This window comes from Acanthisitta chloris, unplaced genomic scaffold (genome assembly GCF_000695815.1).
Source record: "Acanthisitta chloris isolate BGI_N310 unplaced genomic scaffold, ASM69581v1 scaffold21137, whole genome shotgun sequence".
In the NCBI taxonomy this organism is placed as follows: Eukaryota; Metazoa; Chordata; class Aves; order Passeriformes; family Acanthisittidae; genus Acanthisitta; species Acanthisitta chloris.
The window spans coordinates 1-16,230 of record NW_008682378.1 but is presented as its reverse complement, the minus strand read 5'-3'; the positions used below and the strand labels follow the sequence as shown (position 1 = coordinate 16,230).

Genomic DNA, 16,230 nt, shown 5'->3' with positions numbered 1-16,230 from the left:
CTTCTCTTATTTTCTTCATAAAATTGTCATCCTGCCTACAATATCAGTTTATAACTGGAAAAGGCAGAATTTAATGACTAATTCTCTAACAAGAAAAACATATGGTCTCCATAATCATTACATTTTTAATGATGTGGTTTGGACAGAGTCAGTCATGGCTTTGTAAAGTCATTGCAAACTGCCTTACCTTGGGGAGGTATCACTGGCAACCTCCAATATGCCATTAACATTCTTCCATAAGAAAAGACAATGCCAAGTGTATATTTTCTCAGAAGACAACCTTCCTTGGGCTACATGTATATCTATTTTAAGTGCTTAGAAACAGTCTGTAGTAGTCATTGTTTGTGTCTGAACTTTCTTCAGGGAAAAAAAAAAAAGTCATTGGAGAATCACAGAATCAAGCAGGTTGGAAAAGACCTCCAAGATCATCAAGTCCAACCCTACCGTGGTCACTAGCCCATGGCACTAAGTGCCACATCCAGTCTCAGCTTGAAACCCTCCAGGGATGGTGAATCCACCACCTCCCTGGGCAGCACATTCCAATGCCTGAGCACTCTCTCTGGAAAAAATCTCTTCCTAATCTCCAACCTAACCCTCCCCTGGCAGAGCTTGAGTCTGTGCCCTCTTGTCCTGCTGCTGTTGCCTGGGAGCAGAGACCAACCCCCACCTGACTCCAACCTCCTGTCAGGGAGTTGCAGAGGGTGATGAGGTCTCCCCTGAGCCTCCTCTTCTCCAGGCTGAACACCCCCAGCTCCCTCAGCCTCTCCTCATGGCACTTGTGCTCCAGTCCCTTCCCCAGCCTCGTTGCTCTGCTCTGGACCTGCTCCAGCCCCTCAATGTCCCTCCTGAGCTGAGGGGAAGGTTGGCTCAGGGAAAGATTCATTATCCTGGGATAGATATTGGCAAGTGCAGGATGACCAAAAAAAAGCTATGTACTTGCATCATTTTTCCACACTTTTTCCACTCTGCAAACATTTTTCAGTGACAGGAGCTGCCAACACAGAGTAGTTTTAGTGTACATAATATAGATTTACTATAGACACTCCAAACTTGCAAGGTGGGGGTTTTTTCTGTCTATTTATTGTCTCTTCTCAAAAATAACACAACCATGACTTTCAGTTTAGTGCTAGGTGTGAGACAATTAATTCCATGGACCCTCAGCTTTTGAACTGAAATTTACCTAAGAACTTGTGATGCTTTTACCTGCATATCTTTCCCATGCACTTTGAGTGTTGTTTCAGCTTCTTGGTTCATACAGAGCAGTCAACTTTTCTTTACAGCAGGTTTGTACTTTTTCAAGATGATTTTGTTTCTAATTTAATGTTGAATATCTTGCAACCTGTTGAAGTTTTTTGATGTTTGCTTATAAAATAATGCACTTTTCAACTCTGGATTCTAACAGAGGTACAACAAAGCTGGGTCAGCACACAGGTCGGGATGTTATTAGCTTTGTAAGTATAAATAATATCTTGCATATTTAATTAAGGCTCTGGAATAAATAAATAAAGCCTTTTGTAAACAAAAGGAACCTGATTATCTGCCAGACATCCAGTCTATCAAACCTTGAAAACAACATAGAATGCCCATGCTCCTGGTTTCAAATGATGCATTTAAATGGGGAGGGAGGAGGTATATATTAGTCATTTAAAAAATTAATTAAAAATCCAGAAGGCAGCCATGACAACCAAAACTAAGTGAAAAGAGAAAATAGGGGGGAAAAAACCCATGGCAAGAAACTGAAAGCAAGCTGAAAAATGGATTAAGGGCCTAATTTGAAAGCAAATAATTCTTTCCTTAAAGGAAAGGAGTGCATCCAGCTCCATACATTTCAGCACTGCTTTGGCCTGTGAAGATTGTTTTTTATTGAAGATGTTAAATTATAATTACCCACAAAAATATTTCATTTCTTATACCTTGCAGACTCAGTCTTAGCCCCTTTTTAACTGCCAAAATGTCTCTAAATAGTCTCTGAATATTTTCACTTCTGCATGTATTTGTTTCCATCCAACTAGCCAACCCTTCATCTCTGTGACTGCTTTACTGTCTGTGAAAAGTGCTGCTGAGGCACAGTTATGTTGAAGGTTTGCCCTTTACTGGTTACCCTGAGGCACCAGGACTTTTCTAGGTGCTTTGCAGACCACAGAGTGTCCTCTGGAGCAAGTGCCTCTTGCACAGCTCGGAAAAAGCTTTCCATCTGGAAGGAAATAAAGGTTTTACTTATCATTTTCAGTCCAGCTCTTCTTTTTCAGATCAGTCATGCCACCACCTTCTGCATACTGAAGAAGATGTGGATTCCCACACAGTAAAAGCTGGAAACTGGAAGACCAACCTGGGCTGCTCCAGACAAAAATTGGTAGGTGCTACACTCTGCCATTGCCTTCAACTACACAAGTCATATTTCTCTCTGTTAGAACCTCCCTCCCTTCAACCATGAGAAACACACTGATCAAATAAAAGCAGCATTAACATACCTGCCAGCCTGAAGGTATTGTGCTCTAAACAGTGAGGGTATATTAATGCTGCCTTTAAATCTGTTCCCAGGAAGCTCATTTGCCTGAAGCCTGCTGCTCACAAGATTTGTTTGGCAGTAAAATCATTTCATAGAGTCATAGAATCACTTAGGCTGGAAAAGACCTCTAAGATCATTGAGTCCAACTGTTTACTGGGCACTGCCAAGTCCACCACTAAGCCACGTCCCAAAGTGCCACATCTACAAGGCTTTTAAATAACTCCAGGGATGGTGATTCCACTGCTTCCCTGGGCAGCCTGTTCCAATGCTTGACAACACTTTTGGTGATTTTTTTTTTCCCCTAACAGCCAATTTAAACCTCCCCTAGCACAACTTGAGGCCATTTTCTCTTGCCCTATTACTTATTACATGGGAGAAGAGACTAATTCCCACCTGGCTACAACCTCCTTTTGGATAGTTTTAGAGAGCAATAATGTCTCCCCTGAGCCACCCTTTCCCCAGGCTGAACACCCCCAGCTCCCTCACCCTCTCCTCATCAGACTTGTGCTCCAGACCCTTCACCAGCTCCATTGTCCTTTTCTGGACATGCTTCAGCACCTAACATCTTTCTTGTTGTAGGGGTCCCAAAACTGAACACTGAGTTTGAGGTGTGCCAAGTTCAGGGGGATAATCACTGCCTTGGTCCTGCTGGTCTAACACAAATCTGCCCTATTAAGTGGGAGGGTGCAGCCAAGGGTGGTTCCATCTGACAGAGTAAGGATGATTTACACCACAGCACAGGCTCTGTTTGAGCACAGTCCCACTCAATCTGGCTCCTAACAGCCATCTCTCATATTTGGTGATGTTTACTGTAGCTTACATCTGCTATTTTAAACCCAAGGTTGTTTTTCTCTTTCCTTCCCTCCACTAGGAGCCTGAAGTGGCTGGGAAAGGTTTGTTACACAGAGGGGGGATGCAAGCACGGGAAATCAGGGCTTTTTCCACCCCTTCATCCCCCCCAAACCCAGGTCTAATGCCTTTTAAAATCGATCCCTAAGTTAAGCACAAGGTTGGAGTGCTGATAACAGGGATAACTGAGCCACACTCTGCGGTGTGCTGGCAACAGGGATAACAGAGCCCCACTGGTGTGCTCCTCGGGGGATAAGTAACCCCTGAAAATTCCCACTCAGCCTGAACGGGATCCCTGGAACAAACTCCCTGGGGAGCACCGTGCCTGGGTGTGCTGCTGTGGGGGGAAGGGAAGGGATGCTGTGCCCTGGGACTGAGCACTGTCTGCAGCTGCTGCGTGGGATCTCTCTCTCTCTGCATAGTCTCAGGACGGTAATTAAAGGGGAGGGGAAGGCTGGAGTAGTTCCTACTTTGGGTTTGTGGAATTCATCTCTTTCAGACAGTCTAGTTCCTACTTTGGGTTTGTGGAATTCGTCTATTTCAGACAGTCTGTTTGTGTGGTGAGTAGTAAACTGACTGCAGAAACAAAAGATGTCCAAGGTGATGGGTGGGCTGTGGCTGGCCCCACCCCGGAGTTCATTCCAGGTTGGCAACCTGCTCTGGTGGGAGGTGTCCCTGCCCAGGGCAGGGGTTGGCACTAGATGATCTCTAAGGTCCTTTACAACCCCTAAAGATTCTGTGATTCTATAGGTTAAATTGAAGGGATTTTTTTAACAGATGGATCTGAGCACACCTGTAAACAACATGTTCCTGAAGGTCTAGGGAGTAGGAAGGGAAGGGTAGCAGGTAGTAAGGAATACTCTTTGTGCTGTCCTTCTGCTGTACTGACTCCTTAAGCAATAAGCTGCTCTTGATGGTGTTTTAGGAACTCCATGACAGCATTCTCCTTCCAAGAGCCTCATTAAAGAGCTGAATTGTGGAGGGTGGTGGGTAGGTCCCTGCTGAGGACCAAAGTCCCTGGAGGGCAGGCAGGGACAGGCTGGAGCCTGCTCACTGGGAGCAGCCAGCACTGCCAGCAGAGTGCTGTGCTGCAGCTCCACACTGCCCAGCAGCTCGGCATGGGGCCAGGGATCCAGAAGGTGGAAGCTTTGGGCTCCTTTGTCCGTGTGCAGTGGGAGGATGGAAGTGAGAGCTGCTACCCCTGTGTGTGGCTGAGGGATAACTGCCAGTGCTCCCACTGCTTCCTCCCCTCTGCTGGGGCACGAAGGCTGCTCCTTGAGGACCTGGACGTGGACATCGTGGTGAAGGAGGTTTTTCTGGCAGATAGGAAAAAGGTACTTGAAGCTAACCGTTGTTTTTACTTTCTTGTGAAACTTGGCTAAGGATGCTTGTTAATCTGAAACTTGAAGAGATTCGGGTTGTGCTCTAATCACAGTTTGTTTATCTGCAAACCTTACCAGGTATTTGCAAAGCTTTTTAGGAATAGTTGCAATTTGGGGAACTCAGCCCTTCCCACCTTCATGTGAAGTTTCACTTTATAGATGTTATGCAGAGGCTGCAGAAACCTAAGCTTCAGTTTCCATAAAATAACCATGCTCTCCTAGCTTTTCTTTTTTGCCTGTCTTGTCCTTTTTCTTTTCTCACAAGCTGTTAGTGTTTTGCAAGATTAAGTGCAGCTCCCACAGTGAAAGCAGCCCACACAAAACAGCAAATTAGGTCATGAGTTCATGTGGAAAAGAGCATTTGTAAAAGGTGTCAGAATTTGGATGATACTCAGGTTGGATTTTCATTCCTTCTTTGCTATCATGCTCCAGGGAAAGCTTAACTGTGATATTATTGATCTAAATATTGCAATTTCTGGAATTTCTAAGGGTTGGGCTTTTTTGGTTGTGATGTCTAAGTGATGTTTTTGAATATTTTTTTTTGTTCTAAACATATCTTTTGCTTTGTTTTGAAAGATCTCTGTTACATGGCCTGATGAACACACAAGTGAGTATGAAGCTGAGTGGTTGAAAAAACGATGCTTCTCTGAAGAAGCCAGAGCAGAAATGCGAGAACATCTATTTTTACCAGGTAGGAATGAAATCCATGTCTGTCATGCTTGTTTCAAAGGGTCTGACACTGACAGTCCTGGCTAGAAGTGCCTGTGAGAGAACAATGTGCCCAGCTGGAGCAGTGGCAACCAGTGCTGTGCATGCACAACAGGAACCTGTGGTTACCTTCTCCCTCTTTTAGCTTCTGTACTTGAGAGAAGTACAACTGGTTGTACTCAGCTCAGCCCTAGTGAGGCCACGTCTGGACTGCTGTGTTCAGCTCCTCAGTACAGGAGAGACATGGAGGTCCTGTCCACTGGAGTTGACCAAGGGACTGGAGCATCTTTCTTATGAGCTAAGGCTGAGGAAACAGGGCCTGCTCAGCCTTGAGCAGAGACAAATGAGAGGGAACTTCACAATTATCTGAAGAGGGGGTGCCAGGCTCTTCTCAGTGGTACCTAGCAATAGGACCAGTCAACAGGCAGAAACTGATGCACAGGAAGTTCCACCTGAATGTGAGGAAGAACTTCTTTATTGTGTGAGTGACTGTATGCACACTGGAATGGATTGCCCAGAGAGGTGATGAGTTCTCCCTCACTGGAGGTATTCAAGAACCCTCTGGGTGCAACCCTGAGCCATGTGCTCTAGGGTGGCCCTGCTTGAGCAGGGAGGTTGGACCAGATGAACCACTTGTGGTCCATTCCAACCTGACCCATTCTGTGCTTCTGTGATTGGGCTGCATTTACTTTCCTAAAAGCCTTTTCTTCCAGAAGGGGTTAGTAGGTCTTACAAACAAGCTTTGTGCCCCAGCAGTGGTCTGTGTGACAGTGCAAGTGTGTGTGTGCTGTTCAAACTCTTTATATTTTTACTTTAAGAAAGATTGCTTAGAATTGCAAGGGAGTTATAACTGAAATATTTTTTCCCCTTTCCATTGCCTTCTGTTAAAAAGTAACTGTGGGATTGCAGTGTGTAGTGCTGAAGTTCAGTTGTCTTTGCTCTGCAGCCCATGCATATTGCAGTAGTTGACTGTCTTTTGGTCACGAAGTGTTTTGTGCAACTGTCAGTGAAACATTTACCCAGTACAAATCACTCACCCACTAGGTTTGGTATGATGCACATCATCATTTCTTTTGACAGCATTTCAGACTATGAGCATGAAATGTGTGAAAACTTGCAAGATTTCTGCTGCTGCTCTTGACAGTGTTCCTCTGAGGTCTGGCGTTGCAGAAAGCTGTGCATCTGTATTCAGAAAGAATGAAGAAATATTTTTGTAAAAGTTACACTAAGTAACTCTGGCTTTGTTTGGTGGTGTCATTCTGTCCTTATATTCCCAGACAAGCCCATGCTCATTATGATGGACAGCTTCTCCCAGCTTTTCCCAGGTTTTGGTTGCAAAAAAGAGCCTGCAGCCTCTAAGTGCTTGCTGGCTGGTTAGGATCTGTTTCTCACTGGGTATCGAGGTAAATTTAGAACTTGCCTCTTTGTGGTCAGTGGAGTTGCACAGTGCAAATGACATGCCTTTAAGTAGCTAATCATATCCCAGCAGTGTAGGGTTACAGACAATGACATGGAATGCCAGCTCGACATGCTGCTTCAACAAATACAGGAGCAAGCTCACCAGACTGCTGCAGTTCAAGGTTAACCTGCACTGCTGACACTATCACAGCTGTGGCTATTCCTTTTCTTTCCTTTTTGTTCTTTTACAAGTGGTTATTTGCTTTTCATTTTGCTTTATAAAATGATTTTTTCCATCATAGTTTCTGATTCAGAAACCCTGATGTCAGGTCTTGTGTCAAACCCAAAGAGTGGGTCAGATGTGACCCACAAGTGTGGCTTCCAGTGTCCTCTGCCAGTAGCACAGAAAAATTAAATGCAAGTTAACTGCATTAACCACTGTCAGGCTCCAGAAGGTGTCCTGCTGGGAAGCTGTGATTAATTTCCTGCCTTTTTGCTTTCTACATTACGGATCCCTTGAGTTCCTGGCTGAATGCACTGAAGCCTCTAAAACAGGTGATAGATGTTTCAGTGTTGTCCAGCAAAATTGGTCCTGGCAGTGTTAGTCTGTGGGAAAAAAAGGGGGTGGGATGGAGGGGTGTGTGGAAAGACCCTTTATTGCTTTAACAGAGTGACCTTGGCCTATGATATTGAGGCCAAAACAAAGAATCACGGGGTTTAGCTGTTATGTGGGTTTGCCTGCACCAGTGAATGGCTACAGCACTGCCTTCTAGTGAAGGGAATTAATTTGATTTTTGGCATATCTCTGAAAGTCTTAAAATAGACCGAACAAGAAGTTTTAGACCGATGATTAACAAAGAAGTACTTCCTTCAGCATCCTGATTTGTCCTGGCTTCTCCACAGGGACAAATTACTCTATCAGCAGGGTTTTTTGTAAATCTGATTTCTACTGGTATGATATGAGCATTATATGAGTTGGCTACACTACTCATTTTTCACTGGGCTGGAGGTTTGATCCATCTTAGTCTTAACTTCATACTTAGACTATGTCCTGAGGTTGGATGCTAAAACAGCTAAGCCCTTGTGACTCTATTTCTTCCCTTTCAGAATGCCAATACTGGGGCTCAGACCTGCAACTCCCCAAAATACCTTTTGAAGACATCATGTACAATGATGAAAGTGCTTACAAGTGGCTGTGCACCCTGAAGAAAGTAGGAATTGTTCTGCTAACAGGAGCTGCCACAAGGCAGGGAGAGTTGGTTAAACTTGGCCACAGGATTGGGTTCCTGCGCCTCACTTTTTATGGGTGAGTTTGTTTCTTTGCTTTGCCAGCTTTGTCATCACCTCCAATGCTCTTCATTTAAGCTTGCTGAATCTGTTTTTTGGGTTAATTTATTAAAATAAGGTTGAATGTTGGTTTTTTTCTCTGTATATTGGAAAATCTGGCATCGAGTTTGGTAGGAAAGGATTGCTTTGCTGTCACAGGCAGGTTTGTAAGGAAGAGCAATAATAATGCTAACTGATCACGGAAGGAAAAGTGCCTGAAATGTAACTGTGATGAATATAATTCTGGCATATGAGAAAAAAACCCAACACATTTTGCTTGTCTAGATGTCTGCTTGGTGCAAGCTCCCTAAGCTGGAAAAGGTGGAAACATTCTCTGTATCAGCCATATAACAACATCAGAGGTTTCCATGCTTTTAAATGAAGCTTTTTCTTCACATTAGGGAGGTCCAACTCTATTAACAAGGTGTCCAGTCATACCACAGTTCAACTTCTCATGCCCTAGACCTTGTGTTCCTGTTCTGAAGCCTTTCCCAGCGCTTGGTGTGGTGTGAGGTGCATCCTTTGGGGCCCAGCACTCCCACAAAAACAGCCAATCCATCTGTATCTCCCAAGGATTTCTGTGGCAATAGAAGGATATGGATCACAAATCTCCTATGAAAGAGATGTAGACTTCTAGATGAAGTGCAAGATTCAACTGTGGCTTCAGTTCCTGGCACAGCAGTTTTGCAGGACTAAGGACTAACAGGCTGGAGACTGAGCCCATGTTGCTACCTAGTGCAAAAAATTGCTACACCTGCTTGGTGCCAAATTTCCTGCTCTGCCAAAGAGCCTAAGCAATGGGCTTTGATATCTGACTCTAATTACTAAACCATAAATGATTCCACCACACTTTGCTCTCCCTAAGTGCCAAGAGTCCTCTGACATTACCTGCACATCTTCCCTTACCTCTTGTGTGCTCTCCCCATGGCTGAGTTGATGCTTCAGCTGAGATTTTTGACAAAGTAAGGTTGATTTTTTTCACATTCAGCACTGAGCTCCCTATTAGCATCTCTGACTTCAAGTCAGTAACTTGAGCCTTGACTGAAGCTCTCCATGTGCAAGGAAAGCTCCCAGGACAAACTCCCCTTGCAAACCCTGACAGCACAAAAGCACTGACTGCTTTTGCAAAACCTTATAATGATTTTATGAAGTATTACCACTCCAGCAATGTTACATATTGCATATAAATGAGGCAATTAAAATGTGTTAAATTGTTTTAGAACTGTAGCCTATTAAATTCGAGATAGAGCAAACCTAGCTGCCTTCAGCACCAATGACAAGGATGACAAAGGGGCTATTTTTTTGGCTGTAAAACTGGGAACTGTGGAAGTGTGGTTAAAATTATCATGCTTGAGTACTGAGGTCATGTACTGATGAATATGTGCTGCACCAAATCATAAAAGCTATTTCTCCCAGGCAGTTAAACACATTGTGAGATATTCAAGGGAGTTTTCCCTCTGGCAATTGCAGAAATTTAATTTTAGCATTTTGCATAGTTTCTGTACTAAATACCACTCTGAGAGCAAATGTGTTTGGCTACTGTATATAGATAACTTTTGTCTGTGTGTTCTTTAGCCTATTTAAACTGTTACTAAGAAGTAAAGCTAGACACACACCATCTGAAATACAGATTTGCTCTATAGGGTTTTTTTTCACTAGGGAAAATGAGTTTCATAATTTCTTTTAAATCACTTATGTGCCTGTGATTACATGGACTGTGTATGGTGACTTACACTTTTCCAGACAGACGTCTGGATCTGGAACTGCATCTGCTGAGCACTGTCTAGAGTCATGTGAGCTCTGTACAAACAAAACCTGTGCTTCTTGGTCTTGAATTCTCCCTCATGGTGTGTCACTCGGGACACATTTTGTTTGTGCTGCAACGTGATGTATTCATGTCTTTGTCATATAACTACGACTTATTTTTTTCCACTGGAGTTGTCAGTAAACTTTCTTACTGAATTTTATCAAATTAAAAGGCAGCAAATACATAACCAAATACATGGGGCTAGTTCTCAGACAGAGTGTCAGGGAAGAAGTTAAAGTCTTTCATCAAGACTTTTTCCTTCAGTGGCAAGTCTTCAAGTTACAGGAAAGATCTTAGATCTTGTGACTAGATGTGGCACTTAGTGCCATGGTCTGGTAACTATGGTAGGGTTGGACTTGATCTTGGAGGTCTTTTCCAACCGGGTTAATTCTATGGTTCTATCCTCCTGCAAAGGATCATCTATATGTGCTATAATTATAAAGCCAAAATAACTTTTGGGGAACATTACATAGCCTTTAAAATTTCATATTTAGTTGGTAATATGCTCCATGTGGCAGAGCAAAATGAAAGGTTGATAAATTGAAATGGGCCAACTGCCACTCACTTGTTTCTGAAGTCACAGTACCAAGATGATGATTTCTCCTGGCAGATGCTTCTTGGTTAGTGTCTCAACTGGTCTTTGCATTCAGCAGGGTGCTGTCACTGGAAAGCCACACTGTGGACAGATGTCCCTTGGCACACTGAAGCTTCTAGCTGGAATCTAGGACTGCTGAAATAAGCCTCTATTATTTCCTTGTTTTCTTGAATGCTACAATATTTTAGTGTTCAGAGATGGAATGACTCTTTTGAACTGTGATTTCACAGTTTCAGTGTGTGCTGTCTAGCATGCTGGCTGGCCCTTCTAACATGTTTTTCTCTTTTCCCTTTCATGACAAAGACCAACTTGGCAAGTGCAAGACAAAGCAGATGCTAACAACGTAGCTTATACAACTGGGAGACTCTGTTTCCACACTGATTACCCTGTTCTGCAGCATCCACCTGGGGTAGGGTGAGTCTACTGACTTTTTCACCCCATAGAAGGGGAATCTTCCTATACATGTTTATGGTTAGTGTTCAGTGAGGGAATTTTGTTTTAAAAGAGCAATGGAAAAATAACATATTAATGGTTAGTGTTCAGTGAGGGAATTTTGTTTTAAAAGAGCAATGTAAAAATAACATTTTAACCTGGACAACCACAGAAAATATGTTTTCACCCAGTCCCTGTCCTATCAAAGCGTATTTCACGTAACTCACATAAACTGGAAGGCAATGGGAACAGGTACAACAAAGATAACCCTGGAAAGGTTTGTGTCTCTAAAACTTCCATATTGTTCTATAAAACAACTTTGTTTTTTCTGTACTTAAACAAAAAGCCAATGTGATTTACCCACTGGGAAGTTTGCCTTTTCATCCTGTAGATATTGGTCATTGATGTGGAGTAAGAATGGAAAAGGGTTTCATTAATAGAGAGCAGATGTGAGTTAGCTCATGATCCTGTCTGTGCCAGAGCTCACGCTCTGCTGTGAAACATTAGCAAAAGAGCATAACCTTTTTCATTCAAACGTGCTTGTAAGAAGTAAGAGTATTAAAGTACATTGAATTGTTTTGGAACATTCTCCTGAATGTGCAGTTTTCTTTATTTATTTAGTGATTACACAATGTTTGAACTCTGAGGACATAGTTATTACAAATATTTGAAGACATGTTTTTAAATGGGTGATTCGTTTCAGAACTGCCCCATAAAAACTGTCTCAAGTTTTCATAGGTTTTGTTCTGACAACCATTGTTCCATGAGATATCCTGATGAAAATAAAACAAACAAAACCCAATTGATTTTTAGATCTAGTGAGAGATTTGCTCTAGAGAGATAGAGGATTTAAATATAAATTCTCATTTGGACTAAATTCTCCCTCGGAACTTTTTCAGTCATTTACCATTACCATTTACTGCAGTCCTCCCTAGCAGGGCCAAGCTGTGCTTACCCTGCACAAAATCAACTGTGGTCACAACAGAAAAGAAGAACTCGTTGCCATGTGCTCCTCTCAATGGGAGCTCTGCCCACAGCTTCAGTTTCCCCCTTCATCATCATCATCAGGGTCTGCAGGTCCACCTGGTGAGGAGACTCTGGCCCACAGCTTCAGTTTCCCCCTTCATCATCATCATCAGGGTCTGCAGGTCCACCTGGTGAGGAGACTCTGGCACAAACCCTCCCACAGCTTCAGTTTCCCCCTTCATCTCTGCCACAAACCCTGTTCTCTGCTCCTCTTTCTCCTCCTTTTGTTGGCTTGTTGGTTTTGGTCTTTTTCTCTTAGTAGTCTCAGAAATAATTCACCATCATGGAAGGGCCAGGTGAGCATTGTTACCTTTGTATGGCAGGTATGTTTTGTATGGTTTGCAGGGTGAGCAGTTACACTTGGTGTGATGTTGGACTCTCTAAAGCCACGCAGAGTTTTTACTGCTTGTGTCAACAGCTCTGATTTACACCAGTTCAACTTAGAGCCCAGTTTAGGCTTTCTGCTCCATCATGTCACACTGAAGAGAAATGAAACTGTCTTAATCCTACTTTATCACAGAGCTGCTGGGCCTGTTGCCTTCTCTAACAGCCACCTTTTCCCTTCTGTGAGCAGATCAGGTTTTGTTTCTGCAGGAGAAAGCTAATCCTCCTTGTTGAGATAAGATTGCAATGCATTTAGAACTATGTGACTGCCACAAAGAGAGACTTGAAGGAAAGCAGCAAGACCAGAGCTTTGCCACTGACTCACAAGTTGCAAGCAGTGGAAGATACCCCAAATGGGATGGACTTAGGAACACACTAATGTCTTTTCTTTGTGGGAGTGGGGGCAGAGTGCTGAGAAGCTGTAGGAAATGGGAACTCAGTTGAGGGAACTGATACTAATGAACTGTTAAATATGCAAGCTTATTATTTTTTTGTAATGAGCTGTTAATTCGTTCCAGGTTCAGTTTCTCCATTGCATAAAGCAAACAGCTGCAGGAGGTGAAAGTGAAGTTGTAGATGGATTTCACGTAGCCAACAAGCTGAAGAAACAAAATCCTGAGGCACATCAGATCCTGTCCTCCACTGCTGTGGACTACACTGATGTTGGGGTGGACTACTGTCATTTTGCTGTGCAGTGTAAACAAAGGATTATAGAGTGAGTAGTTTTCAGTAAGACCTTAAATGAAAATCCCTGATGTGTGGATTACGTTTTGGTAGGAGAAGGTCTGCTCCTGCCACCTTGTGGGAGAGCACTGCTTTAAATTGGGCTGCAGTTTTGGGGTTTTTTGGTCGGGTTTCTTTCAACAATGTATGACTTATTCTATGCATTGTACCACGTACTTCTTTTTGCCACACATTAACAAGTAGTGGTGTTAATTAGAGCAAGTCCTAAGCATAGACATGAGTTAGCAGCAGCCAAGTCTGTTACTAAATCACAGCCAGTGTCCATCTGTGTCATGCCAAAGAGAGGTCAGTATTTGAACCTTTAGATTAAGAACTATATACTGTAAAAAGATCAAATGCAAATGCTCAATCTTTTCTGATTTAAAAAAATTATAATTCTACAATTGAAAGAGAACAGAATATGGTTTTCTAAGCAAATTGTCTAAACTTTCTCCTTAGTATCCCTTTTCCTAGTTGGGCTTAATTATCAAAATCAAACCCAATAACAACCTGAATTACAGTATAGAAACAATTCCAGCCAGAGAGTTCAGTTGTCTAACCATCTTAGAATGTTTCAGTAACAGCAGAATTTTCCTTTCCTTTCCTCTTCCATCTCATAGCACGGATTCCAGAGGCCAAGCAGTTCGCATCAATTATAATAACGCAACAAGAGACACAGTGTTTGACATACCAGCTGAAAAAGTGAGGCCCTTTTATGCAGCTCTAAAGGAATTTAATGATTTATTAAACAGTGCAGAATACAAGTTTACTTACAAGCTGAAACCAGGTCAGTAAGTTGCTATTCCTCACAACAATATTTCATGTTTTTCCTAACAGTCAAAACACTTGAGCATTGTTGGCACTGGTACTGAGAGGAAGTTTCAGTCCTTCTGTCATCTAATTTTTTTTTCATAGTGCATCTTTAACATTCATTTGTAGATTTCTTTGGCCATTGCTATGCTATAAAGAAAGTGGTGGGGGGAACAGAATCTATTTATTGATTAGTTCAATGCATCTTTACACTCCATTCAAACCCCATAGCATTTGGAAATTTATATAATCAATAGCACCACCAATGGGAAATATCATACGTGGCCTTAATCTCTTTTCTGTCATTCCACAGCTTTAAAATAAAGATATGAATAGTCCCTTGTCTCTCAAGAGATGTCACAAAAGTAAATTCATTAGTATATCTGACTGCCTCATGCACTACGATGAGAGTGTCTTTAAAATGCTTATGGAGAAATTAATCTTTCTCTGTTGGGAACATGCAATAAAATGTGTAACATCACAGCATAAATGGTAAAACAAAGTACCTTACACTACATTAGTGCCATCCACCCTATCCATTAGTGCACTGAAATGGTGGTAGAGGGAATGGGGAGAAGAAAAGAAAGACTGTAAGGTTATTTAATTAGAGATTTAGCATAATGGTGGCTCCCAAGGGAGAGAAATTAAATTGGCATTTTAGCCATAATTACGTGATTTCCTAACTTTCAATGGCTTTACTTTGTTCTCATAAAATTCTCTTAATGGAGTGTGTATAGTACAAACAGTACCAGACTGATCAATAAAAAGCATCCTAGTGGCTTTCACCCATTTTATTTAGTTCATATGGTTGTATTTCACCTGTGTGGATTTGCTGCAGTTGCCTTTCTCCTCAAGCCTTGCTTTTCTCAGCATGAACTCCTCTACCACTTCACTTTTTAACTCCTGGTTATACAAGAAAAAGGAGGAGACACCAAAGGTGACTTGACCTCTCTGGCTGAAAAATGACCAACTAAATTAAGATTGTTGTTGCTGTGTATCTCCACCTGAGCTGCTTGAAATTATTGCTCTGTAACTGTTGATGTGAATTCACCTTCCTACGTGTTTGGAGGAATTGACTGTAATATTCCAACTGTTGAACTTTGCTCTTTCTAGGAGACATAGTGACATTTGACAACTGGCGTGTGCTTCACGGGCGCCACAGCTACCCGTCGGGTGCAGGAGTGACTCGGCATCTGGAAGGTGCCTATGCAGACTGGGACGTGGTCATGTCAAGGCTCCGACTCCTCAGGGAGAGGGTCCTGAGTAGGGACTGAGCAGAAGAGCAAAACATAGGTTATCTAACCTCAATGACAACAACAACAAAATTCAATCTTTGTTGCAGAAACTAACATCAATTTTGACAAGGGCTTGTCACACAAGGGTAATGGCTCTAAACTGACAGAGGGCAGGTTTAGATTAGATATTAGGAAGCAGTTCTTTACTGTGAGAGTGGTGAGGCACTGGAAGAGGTAGCTCAGAGCAATTGTGAATGGTCCATCCAAGGCCAGTTTGGGTGGGACTTGGAGCAACCTCATCTAGTGGGAAGTGTCCCTGCCCAATGCAGGGGGGCTGGAAAAGATGATTTTAAGGTCCCTTCCAACCCAAACCATTCTATGATTCTATCATAAATGCATTTTTGAGTTCTATAAACTAAGAAGTGTTATTCATTATAAGATTTATCTGTGCCTTGGTCATTGAATCTGTAAAATGTATTGCTACCTCTGTCAGTTTGTCTTTTTTTACAATCGGTGTACAAAAGGGCTTGAAAGATTATCACTTTACTGGGCTGACTGGGTATCACAATGTATTTCTTTGACTTTACATATGTACCTGCCTTCCCTAAAAAGCTTGGAAGGCACATCAAAAAAAGAGCTTAAAATATTACTTATGTTTCACTATGAACAGCACTTCCTCTATTTTCTGAGAGACTTTCTTCCTTGCATGTCATAATTAAAAGTCATTCTCATAACAACCAACCACTGCTGTGATGTCATTTTTAAACCAAATAAAAGGGAACACCCTCAACAGCCTTGATCTGCAGGATGTTTTCTTCTACTCTGGATCCTGAATAGACATCATGTTACATAAAAATTACTGCAGCCAAAGCAGTGGCTTTTTCCCCTATATTCAGATGCCAAATGGAAAGTGAAAGAATTTCAAAATACTTGTTTTTATACTAAAAAAATTGTCCACTGAGTTTATTTTCCACTGTCCTTATAGCTGCAGAGTTAACAGAATGCTTCTCACCATGCTGTGAGTTGGGCAAAATAACCACACTTCT

At 42.3% G+C, this 16,230-nt stretch overlaps 1 protein-coding gene across 1 annotated transcript; it reads left to right on the top strand.

Moving 5' to 3' along the window:
* Nucleotides 1-4,476: 4,476 nt before the first annotated feature.
* BBOX1 (butyrobetaine (gamma), 2-oxoglutarate dioxygenase (gamma-butyrobetaine hydroxylase) 1) lies at nt 4,477-15,223 on the top strand. The gene is made up of 7 exons (XM_009078516.1): nt 4,477-4,692; nt 5,317-5,431; nt 7,954-8,152; nt 10,878-10,983; nt 12,935-13,131; nt 13,760-13,926; nt 15,063-15,223. The coding sequence occupies exons 1-7, from the start codon at nt 4,477-4,479 to the stop codon at nt 15,221-15,223; spliced, it is 1,161 nt and encodes a 386-aa protein (XP_009076764.1).
* The last annotated feature ends 1,007 nt before the right edge of the window (nt 15,224-16,230 follow it).

Coding starts and splice junctions, on each gene's coding strand:
- BBOX1 (XM_009078516.1), top strand. CDS start 4,477: ATGGGGCCAGGGATCCAGAAGGTGGAAGCTTTGGGCTCCTTTGTCCGT. Junction 8,153..10,877: donor CTGCGCCTCACTTTTTATGG/GTGAGTTTGTTT, acceptor TTCATGACAAAG/ACCAACTTGGCAAGTGCAAG. Junction 10,984..12,934: donor TTCTGCAGCATCCACCTGGG/GTAGGGTGAGTC, acceptor AATTCGTTCCAG/GTTCAGTTTCTCCATTGCAT.